At 38.8% G+C, this 20,883-nt stretch overlaps 1 protein-coding gene across 1 annotated transcript in view; it reads left to right on the forward strand.

Moving 5' to 3' along the window:
* The first annotated feature begins 18,929 nt into the window (after positions 1-18,929).
* dpp6a (dipeptidyl-peptidase 6a) overlaps positions 18,930-20,883 on the forward strand; it is a 209,905-nt gene continuing 207,951 nt past the window's right edge. Inside the window, exons 1-2 of the mRNA XM_038731940.1 lie at positions 18,930-19,239; positions 19,348-19,415. Of these exons, the coding sequence (XP_038587868.1) occupies positions 19,359-19,415 (57 nt within the window). The 5' untranslated portion in view covers positions 18,930-19,239; positions 19,348-19,358. The remainder of the gene's footprint in view (positions 19,240-19,347; positions 19,416-20,883) is intronic.

Below are 20,883 nucleotides of genomic sequence, written 5' to 3' on the forward strand. Positions count from 1 at the left end.
AGGAAGAGCACTGTCTTTATCTGAGATAAAAGACATTTAAGAAGCTGATAAAAGCCTGCTTGTATTTCAGAACTGAGTGCCATCAAGTTCTGCAAAGCTCCTGAAAAACCCATAGTCTAATCGACTTTTTCCAACTCTGTCAATTCAATATAGAAAACATCCTGTCAGCCTATGTGGTCAGAAATGTATCATATATTTTGTCTTGTATATATTTTTCCAACAAGAAAGTCATTTGGACTTACTTTCTTTCCCAGATAGTTTTCATCTTTCAAACAGTGTGGAATAAGTCAGACACACTTTTATCTCCCCTCTTGCTCTCAACTCTCTTTACATCTGTCATCAAAAGCACTTGTCACATCTCCGCTAATGCAAACTGCAGGAAAAAGGCTCTTACCCCTGTGAAAGAGGAACAGCACATCCTCCTAATTTTAGTGCCAGTACATGTGTTTAGTCACACAGGTTAAAAGCTGATATTTTGGAGCTATAGGGTTAACTTACTGAGTTTCCTGAGCAAAGCTGTGGCTGTTCATTAAAACATATATAATATAATTTTCAAATTCTTTTACCCTTTTTCTGATCTAAGTGTGATCGCCATTGATCGGTAGATCTAGAAAAAATGCAAGAAACTGCAGGAATTTCAGTTCAGAGCTGCATTTCACAGTTGGTAAAGAAACTGGTTAAGAGAGGGACAGGAAAAGAAAGAGCTAAAGAAAAACAGAAAAGACACATGGGTCAACATCAGAGATGCATTTTCAAGATGGTGAGTGGGAGTGTAAGGGGCTGAAGGGGGCACTAGTAAATGGCTGTATGAGATAATGTAGGCTAAAGCACTGAAAATATTCAAAATATAGCTTACACTTGAACTGATACTAATTTCTTTTTAGGTGGTTAAAATACATTGTGCTGTAGTAGCCTACATTGCCTAGCTTCCATGCCTGAATAACTCTTTGTTTCTCCAAACTGGGGACACTAACTAAGTTAACTTTTAATTAGTCAACTCAAAGTCGGCCTACTATCACCTGAAGAATATATCACGGATTAAAGGACTTATGTCTCAGCAAGTCCTGGAAAAACTTATCCATGCATTTATTTTCAGTCGACTCGACTACTGTAACAGCGTCCTTACAGGGCTCCCTCAGAAATCCATCAGACAGCTGCAGCTGATTCAGAACGCTGCTGCTCGAGTCCTCACTAAGACCAAAAAAGTGGATCACATCACTCCAGTTCTGAGGTCTTTACATTGGCTTCCTGTATGTCAAAGAATTGATTTCAAAATCCTGCTGTTAGTTTATAAAGCACTAAATGGTTTAGGGCCAAAATACATTTCTGATCTTCTGCTTCGTTGTGAACCATCCAGACCTCTCAGGTCTTCTGTGGCAGGTTTGCTTTCTGTCCCCAGAGTCAAATCTAAACAAGGAGAAGCAGCGTTCAGTTATTATGCTCCGTATATCTGGAACAAACTCCCAGATAACTGCAGGTCTGCTGAAACAGTCAGTTCTTTTAAATGAAGACTGAAGACTTTCCTTTTTACCATTGCTTTTAATTAAATATTTAAGATTTTTCTTTTTACCACTGCCTTTAACTAGTAGATTGATAACTTACATTGCACTGTAACATTTACTGTATTGTTTTCTTTTTCTTTGTTTTTAGCTTTTTACCATTGCTTTTAATTAAATATTTTACACTGCACTGTAACTTTTATTATTTTTTAATGTGTATTTTTTCAATTTCCCTATGTTGCTTTTAAACTTTTTTTTATATTTCCCTGTTGCTTTTATGTTTTATGTAAAGCACCTTGTTGTTGAAATGTGCTATACAAATAAACTTGCCTTGCCTTGCCTAACTTCCTCTTTCAAAGTATAAAATGCTCCACAAATAAGGAAGGGTTTGCAGATGGTTAAGAGACAGGAGTCGATGGTACAACTACATCTTAGAATAAACTATGTGAACGTATTGGTCTCTTAAAGGCCAAACTAAACTGACACCTATCAAGCTCACTAGCTCAGGGAGCCCTTTCCCCCGACTTCAATAACTCTTTATTGAATGACCTACAATCCTGAGAACATATTGCCATGAATAAACTGCACAGTACTGAGGAAATAGGAGATGCTCCAAGAGATATTGTGATTGACTAGTTATAGCATGTTCCTGACTTCTCTTTTGGGGCTATATAAATAATGTGAAAATTATAAATTAACTTTTGTTATGTTACATGTGATATTCATGTTAGGCTATGGGGCTATATGTAGTTTTCAGCGGCTACTATCAGTGTTGGTTTTAGATTGCAACTAGGCACGTGCTCGTGTGTGCGTGAACTCATGAGCGAGTAGAATCCGACAAAGACACTGAAACACCGGGAAACAGCTACACACTCACACAACATGCTGGAAACTCCCACTGCTTGAAGTTGAAGTAATCCATGCTCGGTAACACGCCCAGTAACTGTTTGTGTATCTTTCACCAAAGGCTCAGCAACAAGAGTACAGCTAAATGTATTGAATGATAATGAAACGGTGCATGACCTACACTGACATAAATATCATAAATAAGATTGTTGCCACACTTAACAGTTAGACTGCTGTAAGTAACGTTACTGTAGTGACTTCCACTGTGTTGTCCTGCATTATTGTATATTATGTGGGTCACGTAAGTTACAGCGACGGAGACAGTGTAGAAACTGTGTACCTGAGTATTGGTAAAATGACAGTATATCTAATTTGAACATTACGAAGCAAACAGCTGCACATCCATGCAAGTATAAATACTTAAACTATAATAACTATAACTATAATTAACTATAATATAAAACCTCTCCACAATTGTTTTGTACCGTTAGATCCTTTCTTTCAGGCTAATATCAACACTTTGACATAATAACATTGGTACACAGGTTAGTAATATCGATCGCGTTGGTATTTTACAGTATTTTGCACTGGAAAACGCTAGCAACTGCTTGGAGTTAGCCGTCGAGCTAACGTTATCTAACATGGTGGCGGCATCTCCGTGATTCAACATCCTTACTGATGTTGACTGTGTTTTCACCCAAAATCGATCCGATTTTCATTTGGCCTTACGGGTTTCAGGACGTAAAACTTTGTTGTTGCTTTTTGTCCTCAAGTGGAGTTTGTGTTGTAGTCTGAGTTGTGCTGGGAGCCGGGTTATTTTTCTGTTTTTGGGAACGCCATGTCGGTAGCTGCACTGTTGTCGCTGTTAAGTGAAGAGTCAGTAGACGAGGCAAGAGTCTTGGGCGATTGCTGGAAATTGCAACCCTGAGTCTTCACATAGGATAAGGCATACTGGCCATCAGAAATAACAGGAAAAACCCGGCAAGTGGATCGTTATGTGAGGTAACAACCCCTTTAATCACAGGCAGTAAAAAAGTGATTTGTTTCCACAGTGGACTAATCCTTGTTTGGTAAAGGATGTTAAGTTTTAAAATAAGCATGTTAGTTTCTGAGTGACTAACATAAAAATATGATATTTAACACTGATGCTGAACCTGCTCATGCTGTACCTGAAACATTTTCTCGTGTTAAATACTATTGTAGCTGTGAAGGGAATATCTGTTTATGAAATTTGCCCACACGTTTTTTTCCAATAGTCATTTTTCTCACTTTTTTTTTTTGCTTTAACCATATGCTGTTTGATACCTTTGTTTCTCACAAGACAGGTGTTAAAGAAAAACCTGAAAGCCAAAAAGCTGTTTCTCCCTTTGAAATACTTTCCACCTACAATCCATAAAAGACATGCACATACCCCCCCACACAATCCAGTTACCCCTTCACAAAAAAGAGATCAGGACTTCCTCCACACTGGCATGACTGTCAGCAGTAGCAGATGATGAAATAGGTTTTGTTAAATGAAGCACAGATGCATCATCTGAAAACACTAAGTTACATGTAAAGACAAATGGTTTCTAGACCACATAACAAATTGCTATATTGTTGCTTACAATTCATTTGTATTTAAAAGTATTCTTAAAGGAGCTAAGCCACAATTTAAACAGACCTCTGAACACCTCTGAGCTTTACATCGGGAATTTGTAGAGCATCATAAGATAAGTCGGCATGCAGGAATGTAGAAAGTACATTTACTCAAATACATTACATGACATACAATTGTTTACATAATCACATTCGTGTTCTTGTTTGCATATAATGTTAATACAGTTGATTTCTTTTCAACAATACGCATGCAAGTGTGTAAAAACTGCTTTTTCTGCAAAATGTGTGCTTGCATTTGAAACTTTATTTCAGCCAAATTCTGTGGCCCCTCCCTAACTGTGACAAAATAGGCAGGACCCTGAGATCTATTTCGATCAAATTTCATTCTTCATAAAACATTTGCAAAGCTGACTATTACAAATATTTATGTTGCACACATGAGGACGATGCAAACTAAACATGGATACGTTCATTAAAAGATTGCTCCATTGTGCTACTAGTGGGTCAAAATCCTGTAAGTAAAATTCTGAATACAGGACTTTAATTTTGAATGAACTGTTTTTACACGTTGTATTGCTACTTTTGCTTAAAAGTGGTGGTGGTGGTGATGGCGCAGTGGATAAGATGCATGCCTTTGCTGTGAGAGACCCAGGTTCAACTCCCCACTGTGATGTGTCCACCAATGTGTCCCTGACCAGAAGTGTGCGACCTCTGACATAAATAGCAATTGTAAGTTGCTTTGGGTAAAAGTGTCAGCTAAATGAATAAATGTAAATAAAAAAAAAATGAATACTTCTCCCAGTACTGTAAGTTGGAACATGCTTTGCCTGATCTTACTATGTTTATGCTTTTTTTCAGTTGTGTGGCTGAAAAGTCATCTGACAATGGCAAGTTCAGAAAGTTGAGCATTAGGTGGGTGAAAGTAAAATGGAAAGAATGGAAAGGAACATAAATAAATAAAGGCATGCAGCTCAGCATGGATGTTTTATGTGTAAACATCCTCACAATAAATGACAGTAATGGTTATCATAATACTGAGGATTATGATGATGACTTGACCTAAACTCTTTTGTTGAACTATGTAGTTTTTCAGTCTCACAGCAAAACGGCGACCATATGGTACTGACTCAACAGTGCATTGACTTTGCAAAGCCGTCCTTAATGATCTGAGTCGTGGCTCCGTAGGAATTTCATTTGTTTCTCTTTTGTTTCTTTCAGTCTGCCAGCTGGCAAAGTGACTGGTGAAGCAGAGAAGAGGGGAGAGGCCTAACAGCTGATGGTGTCAGTGTCTTGGTTAAAGTGCAATGCAAGTGCAAGTTGAACTGCAGAAAGACGTATCATCACTGCTGCTTCTGCCTCTGTTGGTGCATCGTGATGACGCCTCTGTTTCTCTTTGTCTTGACACATTATTGTGAATAAGTCAAAAACACATGAGGCGATGTCATACTTGCCTATTCAGAGCAGACGCTTACAGAAAAAAGATTTTTCTGAACAAACCTTGCACTTTGCTAGCAGTTATGAAGGTCTTGTTTGTTTTTTGTGACTTCCATCCAAATTCAACTGTTGAAGAGTTCTGAAAGCGAAACTGCAATCCTTTGGAAAAAAATTCACACACATCACAAATTATCACATATTGCCTAATCGCAGATCACATTATTCTAACCTAAACACGTTCTACTGCTGTTTCCCCTACACTTCACTACATTTCCACTAAGTGACCTGAATACTTAGGTCTTATCTGTGTGAGACAAACTGAGGCTTTCGTTAATGCAACGTTGTGTCACACACTCCCTGTTTGTCTCACACAAACTGAGAAGCTAAATGTGACCTCAAAAAGAAACTTGTAAACAATTCTTATGCAAATTATACAAACAAAATTGGATTAGCTCTCTGTGAAATCCGTGCATGTCTGCGTGCATGCACATACACACACTGACACCAACCACAGGCAAGTGATGACAACCTTAACGCAGATCACATATCACATCTGAATTAACCTAAATTGTTAAAACAAATATATTTAACGTAAAGTTTAATTTTACAGTAATGTTTTTGCCATTTTACTGACAGTTTGAAACTTCAAGTGTGAGCTAACAGACTGCAAAGTGAAATCTTTAGCACCTCTTCCAAGTGAATTAGAAATACAGTAATTGTATCTCCTTGTCTGGGTTATTCATTTTCCTCTCTCAGGTCGGTCGATAAACTGTATTTCAATGCTTCCATCTCTGTCTTGATTTAATCATAAATTGCAGTGCACCATCTTCCCTGTGAGTAATATTAGTTCTGTGAATTTCTTACAATTGTTGGACATCAGTTGCCATTGTCGACCGATGTGATGATGAATTAAAACTTTTTAGATTTCAAAAGTCACCACACAAATTTGTCTCACCCTTATTGTACTGTCTGCACATTAGAGATCAATGGATTTAAAGGAATTTTAAAAGAGGGCCATAAGTCACCATTTCTGCCTGTTGATAAACTGAAGGACAGTTTGAAAGGTAATTTCTTTTAAATATTTCATGCACCTAACCAATGTTCTAAGTTAAATGTTTTACCAAAAGCAAAACCTGCCTATAAAGTTAAGTCTGTGTAACAAGCTGGGGGGAAAGGGTTCAAAAGCTGTGGCTGTTTATTAGGTAAAAAGGTTCTATGAAATATTCCCTATCCAGTTGGGAATTATGGAAAGTGTTGTATCTAGCGTTTGGAGGGCTCTGACCCCCTTAATTAAGGTTTGGACCCGCCCAGAAGAGGCAATAGGCAACAGTTATGGGGGTTCTTTCTTACCTGTAATTGTACATATTACAATATATTTAACATATGCATGCCTGCTATTCAAGAAACTTCAAATACGATTTCAGACATCGCTAAAATGGACCACACCATTTCCTAAACTTGAAGATCTAGTTGAACGTCTTGTCTGCCTGCATCACTCCAGTCCAGTCCACCACACACTGATGAAGACACTGTAAGCTAATACTTCTTTTTATTGACTATAGTTCTGCCTTCAACACTATTCAGCGTCACCAGATGATTAGGAAACTCCACCATCTCAACGTCTCCTCAGTTCTCATTCACTGGCTTTACAGCTTCCTCAGCGAAAGACCACAGACAGTCAGAGTGGATTCTGTGACGTCCTCCACCATCATCACCAACACCGGAGCCCCACAAGGTTGTGTCCTGAGTTCATTTCTGTTTACCCTGTACACCAATGACTGCACCAGCCCCTCACCCGTTACCACATATATCAAGTACTCTGATGACACTGTTATTAACAAAAACTCTGTTTTAAGCTATCAAGACTCCATCTCACACCTCACACAGTGGTGTTCAAATAATCATCTTCAGTTAAACGTTGCAAAAACAAAAGAAATGTTAATTAAAACACCCAACTCTGACAGCATAGCCCATATTGTCACCCCCAACCCCACATGCATCAATAATGTAGCTGTTGACAGGGTGGGGGGCTTCAGATACCTTGGACAATAAACTGAAATTTGATCAACATACCACTGACACTTTCAAACGCTACCAACAAAGACTCTCTGCCATCCGTAAACTTAAATCTCTTTGGGTTGCTCCCCACCTTCTACTGCTGTTCTACAAAAGCATAATTCAACCCATCCTTCTTTATTGTTCAATCTGTCATTTCAACATACTCACTGTGACCAATAAGAACACATTTACACACAGCACAAATAATGCCTCCAAAATAATTGGTCTCCCCACCCCCAACCACTCTAACCCTAATAGGAAAGCCATTTTACAGAAAGCACACATATCCCGTCCGCCATAAAATTACTCTACAAGAGTACTTGCTAAGTAAAAGATATGTTTTGGTTTGGGAGTCAATTTGTGCATAAAATGTACAGCACGTTGTTATGTATGTTCATGTTGTGTATATATGAGGCAATGTACGTATAGATGGTGGAAACAAATTTCCTGGAAAGGACAATAAAGAATCTAATCTAATCTAATGTCAGTAGTTAGCTATCTAGTTTATTTAAGACGTTTAACTTTCCTACCTTCAGAGTTCGTTTTTTTAGCATTTAAATTAGCATTTCTGTTACTTAGAATGAGCTGTGATGTTAGCTAGCTGATAGCCCATAATGTAATTTCATTACCACTATATCAACATTTTATCTAATTATCAGCTAACACTGGTGCTTAGGCATGAGCAATGAAGGTGAAGTGAGGATTAGTTATTGCGGAGATGCATTTTGACATAAATATAGAGTTCATTATTTCATTTTAAGTCTTTTGTGAGTCTTTTTACAATAAGCAGCCATTTGTTTTCACTCTGGAATTTGGAACAGGAGTTTTACCTGGCTAGGTAAATGTTAAAATCCAGGATTGTTATTTCAAATGTATTCAGGTTCAATTTTATTGATGTAGCCAATTCATAAAAAAAGACATCTCAATGCCCTTTTCATAAAGAGTAGGGAAGAGATCCAGCAATTCCCAATTCCCCAACAGTGTATGACTACTGCTTTATTGAACCCAGCTTACATTGCATTCACAGTCAACATGAGCAAGAGGAAATGAGATATTGCTAAAAAAGAGCTGAAACTTAAAACTTTAAATGATAAGAATTAGGAATTAGAGATGATAATGCAGACTGTATTTTATGACAATGTCTTTGTTTCTGGTTCAGCATTGTGTGGGTCTGACTTGCTGGCAGTTTTGCTCTACAATACTTGGTGATGTCTGACTACAAAAGTTGTTGTGTGGTATGGGGCACCGATCAACTGGTGTAATGAATTTGATTTATCATCTACAGGCTGATGACATTTGTTAAATAAGCGAGGATATTGTAAGCATTGTAAGATTTTAGTTCACTGTTGCACGTACCTGCGCTGTACTGGGTTTCCTTTATGACCTGGAAAAAAGTTGTCATTGTATAATTTGCACCCTAGGGACAAAAAGAATAGCTGCTGCTGCTTCGAAACTCATGGCTTTGGCACTCGGGCTACCCATATAAGTCTTTAAAGGCCATTTATGTCAGGTTTTCAGCTATTGTAGCCAAACAGATTTAACCCACCTCTAGTGAAAGAAAGTATCGTTGCAGGAAACAAAGCAGGAAAAATCGGAGAAAAATAAAGGGGCCACCAAAACCAAATAAACACATAAAATCGACTAGCAGATATGCTTGCCTTCAGTTGGTCAGCCTATTTTAGACTAGCCAGAAAAACCCAAAAAAACCCAGAACATCCAGAAATAACACTTGTGAAAAATAAAATTGTTGTTATATTTATAACCACTTAATAGTGTATTCATGTAGAAATAATGATTAAGAAAGTTCTTTTACATAGCAAAGCAACACATACTGTAAGTTATAATATGCAAATCTAGAGCCAGATAAAGATTGCAGCCCATCCATCCTAATGTCATTCTGCTCTGTCAGCCACTCAAGTGTGAAGGTGGTTATCACCAATAATGTGCCTATGCGTGTTGACAATTCATGAGATGTTCCATCAATGGAATTGAAAAAGCTGACTGATCTGAAGAAATAACTAGCCTTCTGCAGGAATGGCACAGATTGATGGGGCTGATATCAGTGTGTCATGAAATGGAAAAGAAAATTATGACTCTCAGCAAATTGCGTGAAATTGGGGAATCTGCACCTGGATGTAAGGGTGTAAGTATGATAATGACACGACCACACTCGGAAATGAGATAGAGTTGTTACTATTTCTGTTAACAACTTTATTGTTACATGTCACCAGCTGCACTCTCATGTGCTTCTGTTATCTGTAGCGTGTATCTAACTTTGTGCTACAACAGATTTTTCTTCTCATTTTCAATCCTGTTGCATTCATGATAGAAGAACATAGATGTCCCTGTGTCTGCGCTTTCTTATCTGTGGCCAGTGGTAGTTTAAAGAATAGAAAAACAGCTCAGACAATAAAAAGCAATCTGCTGATTTCCTTCACTGCCAGATAACAATCTTAGACTTTGATCTGTTACGATGATGTCCGAAAAACAAAAGGTTACGTTATGTTTAACTATTAATCTGTTTTCAAGCACAACATCCATAATTTTCCTTGTTCCTGGAAAAGGTAACTTAGTCATAGATGCCATTTTATGTTATACCATTTTTTAAGCTACGTTAGATATGTTATCTTTTTCAGTCGTAGATGTTTTCACCAAACTTCCACCTCCCAGCCTGTTTTATACCTACCTGTTGTTTTTAGCCAAGCTACAGTATAGTAGCTATAGGGACGACAATGCCTGTCAGTTGGCCAACCACTTTGGTCCAGACTGAAATAACTCTACAACTGTTGACACATATCAGACGATGAATCCTAATAACTTGTGTGATCCTCTGACGCTTCCTCCAGCGCCACCATGAGGTTCACATTTGTGGCTTTTAGTGTGATGTGTCGACTATTGCATGGCTTGCCATGACATTTGTTACAGACCTTTATGTTCCCCTCTGAATGATTTATAACTCTGGGGATCATTTCATCTAGCACCACAATCGGTTAAAGAGTTTAATTTCTCCAATAGGTTTACATCAGATTACCTGCAAAACTAATGACTAATTCCCATCAACCTCAGCTGTACTGGAGTTTAGTGCTAATTATCCAGTGTTAGCATGCTAACATGCTAAACTAATATGGTGAACTCCGCTGATGTTAGCATTTAGCTCAAAGCTTAGAGCTGCTAGCGTGGTTGTAGACTCTTCGTCTTGGTTCAGTTGATAGAACCCTTTTAGTTTCATGTCCATGTGTTGGAGTTTGCACAGTGGGAGTTTCCATGTTTGGGCTCAGTGTTCTTCAGCAGTGAAGCAATAATCATGAGAATATTCACCAAAATTAAACGTGATAAATAGAAACTAAATAAACAGTATACAGAGGATAGTCAACAGGTTCACATGTTGGCAAAAAGGCAAAAATATGTTAACAAAAAAATGGCAGCATTCAGACTAAAAAAATGTAGTTAGTGTAGAGTGAAAATGTAGAGGGTTAGACATATCGTATTACTCTGAGAGGTGATTTAGTCAAGAAAACACAGATAGTCAAGCAAAATAAATAAGTTTAAAGACAGAGACATTGGGGATTTAAATCCAGTCTGGACCTTATGATTATAGTTTGTGTCTTAGCATTCAGCTTCTGAAGTAGTATTCATTCACCACCACATGTAGATTAATGTTATTTATGTTATCATCATTTTAATCAATTCAATCATCAATGATAAAATGTTTTTTGGCCACCCCTACTGTGTAAATAAGAATGACAGCAAACATGGCCCTTTCTGTAAACACTCTTCAAGTCAAAATGTTATGTTAAGTCCCAAAGGATTACTCATAGTATAGTAAATAGTAAATTAAATGAAATAGTATACCATTAAGAAGACCTCTCACTGGTAAAGACTGTAGTTGTACTGTGTAGAGCAGTTCCTCGCAGGTGTCTCCACAAAAAAAGTCACAATGAAAACGATGTTCTTGAACTTGATGATTATTCATTGGACTATCGCTAAAGGAACTAAAATTAATGTGCAACTCTTTGTTACTGACAAACAACCATCAGCAGGTATTTGCACTGCACACATAATGACAAGTAATAACCTGTAAACCAAATTATTTTGTTCTCACTTTTGCTGCAAACCAGCTATTCCGTCATTGGGAATAGCAGCCAAATAGCTTTTCCACCTGCGAGAATGAGGTCGTCTCCTCTCGCATACTGGGGCCATGATCAAAATAAAATCACCAAGCTCATTTCCATATGTTATGGTAGAGAGGCCTTAGGCTTCAAATTACTCACTCCTCTGCTAGTCTTCCGCAGACACTGCTTCAGATACTCATTTATGACAATTTGATACTGACACAGATTACATTTCGTGCAAATATGGAAATACATCCAGCAAAGATGCAGGATTTCTTTGTCAGACATATTTAATTCTCAGAGGTCATCTATTATACAAATGCTGTGCTTTGCAATGACATATTTCACAGACCAGATGAGACTGAATTTCCTCTTGGGATGTAGAAGACATTAAGAATGTAGGGTAACCTAAACAACAAGCGCCTATTAAAATTTTAATTAGTGTTGTTCTTGTTTACAAGATGTGTGCATATCACCTACACACTGTAGGTGTTCTTAAGCACTGCTCATAACGCTGCATGCCATTGTTAGTTGCTTACCCATGAATACTTTATGCAACCTTTACTTTCACAAAAAGGCTAATTATACAAAACTTGACGGAAAAACACAAACACAGTTTTCTTCTCACAGCAGGTAACTTAATGAGCGTAATCATTTGTCTGAGAGGTTAAAATTACATGTATTGAATTTCCTAGAATCATTTTACACTTTTGAAGTCAGTGCTTTAATTCCCTCATGAATTAGTAGCTAAAATTACTAAAATCCAGCAAGGATCCAGTCTGTGAGCTTTCTTCCCCCCAGAAAAACCTACGTTATTATCTTCAAGCATGTGTATTTGACAACAAACTGTGATAAATTAATTATACAGCACAGAATGGTTTGTCCTTAACAAAATTATCCTTGTTGTGATTCAGGTTCCAAAACTGCATTAACACACAAACAAAAAGAAAAGCATATGAAGTGCAGTATAAAACTGGCTGTCCATAGACTGGTTCAGGATTAATTGGCATCCGATGTGTTGCTGAGCAGCCAGAGGTGTGTTAGCAGGCAGGACAGCAGGCAGCAGATGTGGACTGGGATTCGCCCAGCAGCTGCACTAATCCCTAAATCTATGGGACGACCTTTCCCTCCTCTGCACTCATTTCAATGTCAAAATCAGAGACTCAGAACTTCAAAACACAGCAGTGATTTAGTGTTGAGGTTTTATTGATGATGTTACAGAGTCCCCAGGTGGCACTCTTTGTCTTATCGGCTATTGATCACAAAATGGATTTCTTGGGGAAAGACTTACCCATCACCAGGTTAATGGAAATGACTTTATGAACTGGGTATTAATCCATCATTCAGAGCATGAAGTAAAACCAACATTAATTTACTGTGCATGAAATAATTCTGATTATTGCTTTAAAGCTAAAATGTTCTGCATTATGCACTTTCACAGAATCGCGGTGTTGTTGTGTGTAAACAGGTTGAAAATTCTCAACAAACCAGTGAATGTGTTAGATGATTTGTTGTTTGCTCAAGTGATGAAATTACACACTAAAGTGATGTGGGATGACCTTAATATTGCTTTATGAAAGTAATTTTACACTACTTAAAGCTAGCAAGCCACTACCCAACAGCTAATGAACAGCCACTGAATAGTAAATGATTGAATGTGTAGGAACATGAAGCAATACAAATTAATTATTGCATTTGGTGACCCACGTAAACCACAATAAAATGCCAAAATCTCAGAGGCTGTGCTATTCCTCTGCTTTTCATAACGTGAAATAAAATGGGTGTTTGAGTCAGTCATTTGATGGAGCTGATGCTAAGAAGAGCTGGGCCCATATTGCTCCTTGTGGTGGTTTGAATATCTGAGGATTTGATCTTTTTCTCTCTTTGGTTATCATGTAATTGAATTTCACACAACTGGTGTGTTCAAGGCAATGTCTCCTGGTTGAAGTCATCACCTACCTACCCCCACAGAACTCACTGCAAAGAACACAGACTGCTGTTTTGGGAAACACTGATGCACGTAACTCAGTCAAACATTTAAAATTGGGCCAACAGGGGTGTTTTGAATTTCTATGTCACTGTCTGGGTTAGATTCAGATTTAGCACGTTGTGCAACAAACACATTGCCATTTTAGACATATTTAATTATTGCCTGTGCTCTTGTGTGTACGTGTGTGTACAGGCACCCACTGTGGGGTTCCCGCTGCATCTGTGCAGCCATTCTGTCATCTCTCCTGCCTGAAAAACTGAGCCCACCTTGACTTTATGGAACTGTCAGCTCATTTTCCAGCATGCAGTAGGAATAATAACAGCTTGAGGTAAGGACAGATCAAGCTCTAGTATTGAAATAAACGGGGGAATTCAACAAAATGACACACAAATTCCACCCATAGGTAATGTATCAAGGGCAGATATTGGTTGTGCACTGCGCAGCATCAAAGGAAAACAACATCTACGATGGATTTACTTCTTAATAACCTGTTTAGCTGTTAGAATCACTTTTTGCGTAGCCTGGAAATGAATGATAATAACTTGAAAGGGCAAAAAACAGCCTTAATTTAGGGTTTAATGTGCAAATTGAGCCCAAGCATTATATGCTAAAAACCTGCCTCACGTAATCTGAAAATGCCAGTATTGTCCTTTAAAATGTCAGCTCATCACATTTAAACCAAACTTTTGATGTACCTCTCTGAAGCATCTGCAGAGCTGTTACTGCACAAAGTTTGGAGAACCAGAAAAAGCATCTTTAATAACATTAGGATGCTATCAGGGGGAAAAAACTGCAGCTTCTGAAATGAGATTATCCCCACCGAACATTATTATGCATAAGTCCATTATCTGGTTACAGAAACACAGAAAGCAGCACCCAACATTAACATTCACAATATATAGTAGGAGTGAGGAGCGCCGACATAAATATCTGAGGACCTGCATACCAAAAGGTTATCAAATCTAAATAATCTCTACAACGTTGATGCAGAATTGGAGGAAGGGGATTCCTGTATAAAAGACACCCACCCATTTTATTAAAATCATACACTGAATTTTACCTCTTTTTTGAAAGTTAATCTTTACTAATCAAGAGCTTTTGTGATGGATTGTGTTGGGCTGCTGGATCTGAATTGCTTTTTCAGCGTTCAGTCCTCGTTCTGTGCGGAAATATATTCCAAAGTCTATTTGCAACTGATATGAAGCTTCTGCAGTCTGACTTCATCAAATCAAGTGATTATCTTCACAAGTTGCTATATTATTAGTATAAAATACCCTTGATTGCCACTTGATTTGTCTACATCTGAATGTGGATGTGCAGCCCAGAGTGTGTTTCAGCATTCAGAATGACCACAGAACTTGCCATGAACTTCATCTCTGTCTCTGTTATTTCCCCCAGTTTCTCTCCTATTTGCTGTGCTACCTGGACATTCATGAAGAGAATAATGTTTAGCCTCAATTTAAACAATTTTAACTTGCAAAAGCTGTGAGTTTTCATCATCTTTCCTCTGATTTTGAATGCAACTGTGCCCCATTTAAAGGGGCATTAAGTAGTTTTCAGCTTTAGCTTGCAACCAGATAAGTGCTCGAACTCATGAACTCACAAAGCGCTGGAGACTCACGTAAACTCCCAATGCAACGTTACAGTACTGTACAGCTGATATGTTGCATTATTGTGTAATATTACTGTATCACCGGATAATGTTAGCAAATGCTCGGCGTTAGCCCGCAACATAACGTTATCTAACTTCAGCCGACTAAATCACAACATCACAATGTATTTCACAATCTTTGCAGTAATGTTAGGTATACTGGCTGTCAGTAGGATTAAAGCCAACTCTATGTTGGTTTTGTCAGTTCCAAAATAAAGCAGAGGTCTCTCCGTTCTGATGTTGACTGTTTTCACCTGACGTCAATCTGATTCTCGTTTGGCCTGAAGGGCTCCAGCACATACAACTGTTTTCTTTTTAAGCTTATGTAGAGTCTGTGTTGTGCTGGGAGCCTGACTCTTATCTCGTTAGTGTTGTTGCTGTGTGTACGGTACAGAATCAATAGGCAAAAAGCTCGGGAGTGCGCATGCAGTCATAGCCAAGGGATTTCATGGAAAATCGGTGCCGGAGTCTTCACATAGGATTAGGCATACTGGCTGTCAGAAGTAAGAGAAAAACCCCGCAAGTTGCTTATATGTGAGGTTACAACCCCTTGACACACAGGCAATAAAATATTGATTCATTTCATAAAAAAAAAAAAATACATATAGCTCCTTTAACACTCATTTTAGGTTTAGTCTGAAGGTGCCTTAACAACGATACTTTTACATTAAACCAACAATCTTCTATGAATGCTGATTGAATGCATGTTAAATTGATCCAAAAAGACACATAGTATTTCTAAACCCTGAAGTCCTTCACAGGCACAAAATAGTCATTAAATCTGTCCTCTGGACAATCCAATAAAGGCTTTTTATTCAAACTTTGGCAGTGTTCCTGCTCCTACCTGTGAGTGCCTGAAGATTAAAGTTTTTAACCCCTTAATTCAACAGCACCAGCGTTTTCATGAGTGTGACCATTTAACTTTGGAGCACACCATTGTTCTTTTGACTTTCTACTCTCTACATTACATTTGAGCCCAGCAGTTCTATCTCTTCAAAGCCTCTATGATAGGAATACACCCCAATGCATGCAGGTTTCTGTGAACAGATCGGCCCTTAATTAAATGCAGTGGCTTCACACGGCACCTGCTGATTTCACACTAAAATCTGCACACAGGAAAACATCATAAGCTCTGCAATCAATAAGGCCATAATAGAGGTTCCCGTTCACTGTAGTGAATAGGAATACCAAGCAGGAAAAGTACTGTAAGTCAGCAGTTGTGCCAAATGGAGCATAAACACATACTTAAACACAAGAAGAGTGCAGCTCCTTAATGTGGCTTCAAGTTGAGCTTCGGCAAGGATCTTTTAATTCAGCGCCTGTGGGAAAAGCTGGTGGTGCAACAAATAAATGTGAAGCCGAGGCCTCCCTCTCAGACAATCTATAGGTCAGCGTCAGCCCTGAAAGTGACAGCATGGCTCAAGTCTAAAGGTGAACCTGAGTCTCAGATATCCTTTCCTGTCAGCGCTGTCCACACACTGACAACCGGACTTCCACACTGACTGATAGCCCACTGATAGATTCTGTCAACAGGCTGGTTTAAAGGGGAGAGAGATGTCCTGTAACCAGAAGAATAGAGGTCTGAAGATCCCTGAAATAGTCATGGTCTGTCTGTCAGCAGCCAGGTATCCTGGTGAAGTTTCCCTGCACAAGATAGTGAAAGCTCACATCCTCATGTCCCCCGTCATTAAAAATATATCCAGCTATACAATGCGAAATAATACTTGCTCAACTATAATCTCAGACAAAACATGTGATGCTGATAAAACTCAAGTGGCTGTGTTTTATTGGCCCTCATGGTTCCAGTAAAGGATCAGCATTTTAAAGAAGGAATACAGTAATATTGAACAATTGGGTGCTCTCCATTACAATTTAATTTATTCTGTGTATATATTTTTACAACTGAGTGGTGGTTGTATAAAGACTTCCTGATAACAGGACATAAAGTTACTAAGGGAAGATATGACAGAGCAGTTCACATGCTGATATCTCTGGTCATTACACAAAGGCACCACCATTCAATATCCAAATTTTAAATAAAATAATTTTTTCAGATGTAATCACTGCCATTTCAGTGAATGTTAGAGGACATTTTAAAAGGCAAACTGCTGTGTGACACAACCAATTTTTGTTAAATATAACAAGTTCAGGGCAAACAAAAAGCTTTTGCCTCCAGGTCCTATGAAGAACAGTGCACAACATGGACTATAGAAGGCAGCTTCAATATAAACCGACCAGAACTCCTACGCTTGAAAACTAACTAACTGACATATGAAGAACGGGGCCAATTTGTGGTAATATGATGAAAAATATTTTTATAAAAGAAAAAACACAACATAATTTAAACTAAAAGTTTTTAGAACCTGAATTTTGACATAAGGTCCCGCTACACAACATGACCACACGATTACAACCCTATTGATATTGGATTACCAAAAAGCAGAGATTTTGGGAGCCCTGAAGGTCTGGACGCTCTGGGGAGTTGCCTGATTTGCCCAGTTGGTAATCCAACCTTGCCGAAACAACAAATTATACTTGCACTGAGTTCCAAAACGTTTGATAGTTTGATAGTTTTGACAATCTGGTGCCCCCATTGACTGGCACTGACACAGCAGCCCAGCAGTCATTCCAGTTCAGGCAACTAAAACTTGGCAAATCTTTAAAGAAAGAAATTCATCTACCCCATACTCGTCCCTGAAAAAGATTGCAGTGGTATTACAACATCAAACTACTTCAAACAAACAAGTCTATTGTATTGATGTATGTTGGGAGAGTCGCCTGCATGATTTGTGTTTTATGTGTTACATGAGGGAATATATAACAGCTATGCATGTTGATAAATGTGCTGGACAGACTGACTGCCAGTATTAAGTGATGCTTCCGTACAGGGCACGAGGGGCCCTCATATTCTTGGCGGATACCAAATCCCAACCCAACTGAACACCTATGGGAGATGATAGAGAGATGTGTTAACACAGTGCTCTCCATCACCATCATCAAAAACCCAAATGAGGGAACATTTTTTGAGAAAATGGGGTTTATCTATCCAACAAATTTACAGCAGGCACTTAGAGAATCTATGCCAAGGGGCAGTGATGGTCTTATGGACACACTTTCAGTTAGTATTTCCTTTAACTTGGTACATATCTATATACATTAAATGCATTTCTCAATAGGTGATTCCTCTCCACATTGCAAACCTCTCTGAATGTGAGTGACAACCACTTTGTCACAGCTTAGCACCGCCCTATCCACATAATTGTCACACTTCAGTGGAAGCTTGCCCTTGTAACATTCATTTATTATGCTATAATTGAAACTAAACAAATCCACTTCCTCCTGTTGAGGTAATGATTGTAATGGTCACAAATAATTTGTCACTTGGAATTGTTGGTGTCAGTCATCCTACTTGAATTTGATAGAGGTCACTCTTAGTGTTGTTAATAGAGTAGGCTACTTTAAAAAGAACGAGACATCTCAACCAGAAAGTAGGAAAATGATAGAGACGGAGAATTGTTTTTAATAAATATATCTACACAGTCTGGTATGATATCTATCCATGATTATAGTGTATATTGCAGTCCCCACTGCTGTTTTCTGCTCTGGAGTGGGCGAGCAATGTTGACAGGCTCCTTCTTCAACCCAATGTAAGCTGTCAGATGGGGTGCGCTTGCGCAATTGCCGCGCTCACACATCTCACACACACACACACACACACACAAATAGACGGGTCCGTCAGTGTGAGCAGGTTAGTGTTCAAAATCATCTTGGAAGTGCGTGAATATAAAGGAATTACTGTCACAAAAGTGACAGTAAGTGGGTTTAAAGCCACCAGTTTTACCAGTTGATTTATGTGGGAAAGTTTTCATCGGATTTACATTTGACTTCGTGGCAATCAGCAGCACTTTTGCGTGAAAAAACAATCAGGAAATCTCGTTAAATTCTCCGGACTACATCTGGGGAAACATTAGACAATTTAATGCATCTCTGAACAGCAAACAAGCTCGTTGCAAGCCGATAACGAGGAGCGACAGCGATCCTGCGCACCAGGTAAACCAAACACTCATCAGATGTACGTGCTCGCCTGCTTGAATATGACTCAAACTTTGAGCTTGTCAGAAAAAAAAAACCCTGCATTATTTTATCGCTTTTTCGCAGACGTTTTCGCCATGAACCAAACGGCAGGAGCCACAAACGCATATCGCAGATGCTCCAAGAATGGAAAGGTAATAAAGACTTATTCAGAGAAGTTGAGATTTGGACTAAACGCGCTGCTTTTCGTGCCCTCAGGCATGGTGCAGCTCTTCAGGCAGCATGGGGCAGTGATAATGGATGATTACAAGCTCAGAAAAAGCTTTGTAGACGCTGTTTTCAGCATTTTGGATTATTGCGCTTTGGAGATGTTATACATTCTGTCCCGGATACAGTTTGTTGGCTGCATCAGCTTAATTAAAAGGAAAGATGTTAGTGGCCAGTTCACAAGCCAGTTGGAAGGTTTTGTGCAAGACAAGCCAATTTGTGTAGTCCACATTGCAAAGGGGAAAAAAGCTAGTTTTAGCAAGTTTTTTGCTGCTCAGCTCCAAGATGATAACATTGTTTCTCACCAGCGCTGTTTTACTAAGCCTGTGACCCATATTACAAGGCTTCTGCTGCTGCTGCTGCTGCTGTGTGTAGGGTGGGGAGGGGTGAGGGGGTGAGGTGAGGATGACAGTGTGTGAGTGGAGGTGGGATGAAAGGAAGGTTGGGGGGGGAGCTGGAGACTGTGGGAGGAAAAGGAGAGTGCATGATAGTCTTTCCAGTGAAACCATTAGAGGCTCTGGTGTGTGTGTATGGGGGCTGCTCTCATTCCCAACACATCTGGCTCTGTCAACATGCACCATCAGTGGAGTTGAAGTGTGAAAGCTTATTTATCACCAGCAGCTATCACACATGGAACATCCACACCAGATTTCCTAGTGTTTACAAATATTGATTTTTATTCTACAAATATTTGGAGTTGATGTGTATTGATTGGAGAGGTGCTTGTTCACTCATAGAGCTGTTTAGAATGATCTGGTAAATGAGTCCTGATGGGCATGAATTAACACACACTGTTGCATTGTGTTGGTTAACACTGTCAGTTTAATTGACCCTGACAGTTGCCTTCTTTCTCAGTGTGATGATGCAGGCCATGATAGTTGACACTGGGAATTAAGGGACTTCAGCTTCAAAACACGTGTGGTTATTCAAAGCATGCAGCGAGCCTGCTAAATGCATGGTTGTTTGATCATAAAATAATGAAGTGATTTCCAACCAGGGGTAGCATAGCTTGTACCGTGGGGGTACTTCTGCAGTTACCAGCAGGTGCAAAAGTAAATCCACACGATCAGATGCAACTGCTTCAGATTAGTGTTAAAGTGCATGAAAACTAGCTAGTAAGCTAGAGAAGTGCAAAAGTAGGCCTGATGGATAAACCGTTTAACACATTAGGAAAAACTAAGGGATAAATGGCCAAAATAGTTAGCTAACAGCAAGCGAGCTGAGAAGTGTAACAGCTAAAAGGTAATGGATAAATAGTTTAAATAGCTAGCTAGAAATAGTGAATGAATGGTTGAAATTTCTAACTGGATATATGATCTTAAATGGATAAATGGGCCTTAAATAGGCCTAGTAAAGTTCAAAGCAGTAGGTAAAAGTAAAGGATAACCAGTTTTT

This window comes from Micropterus salmoides, unplaced genomic scaffold (assembly GCF_014851395.1).
Source record: "Micropterus salmoides isolate LMB-PRFRI ecotype aquatic unplaced genomic scaffold, ASM1485139v1 Ms_hic_scaffold_1, whole genome shotgun sequence".
In the NCBI taxonomy this organism is placed as follows: domain Eukaryota; kingdom Metazoa; phylum Chordata; class Actinopteri; order Centrarchiformes; family Centrarchidae; genus Micropterus; species Micropterus salmoides.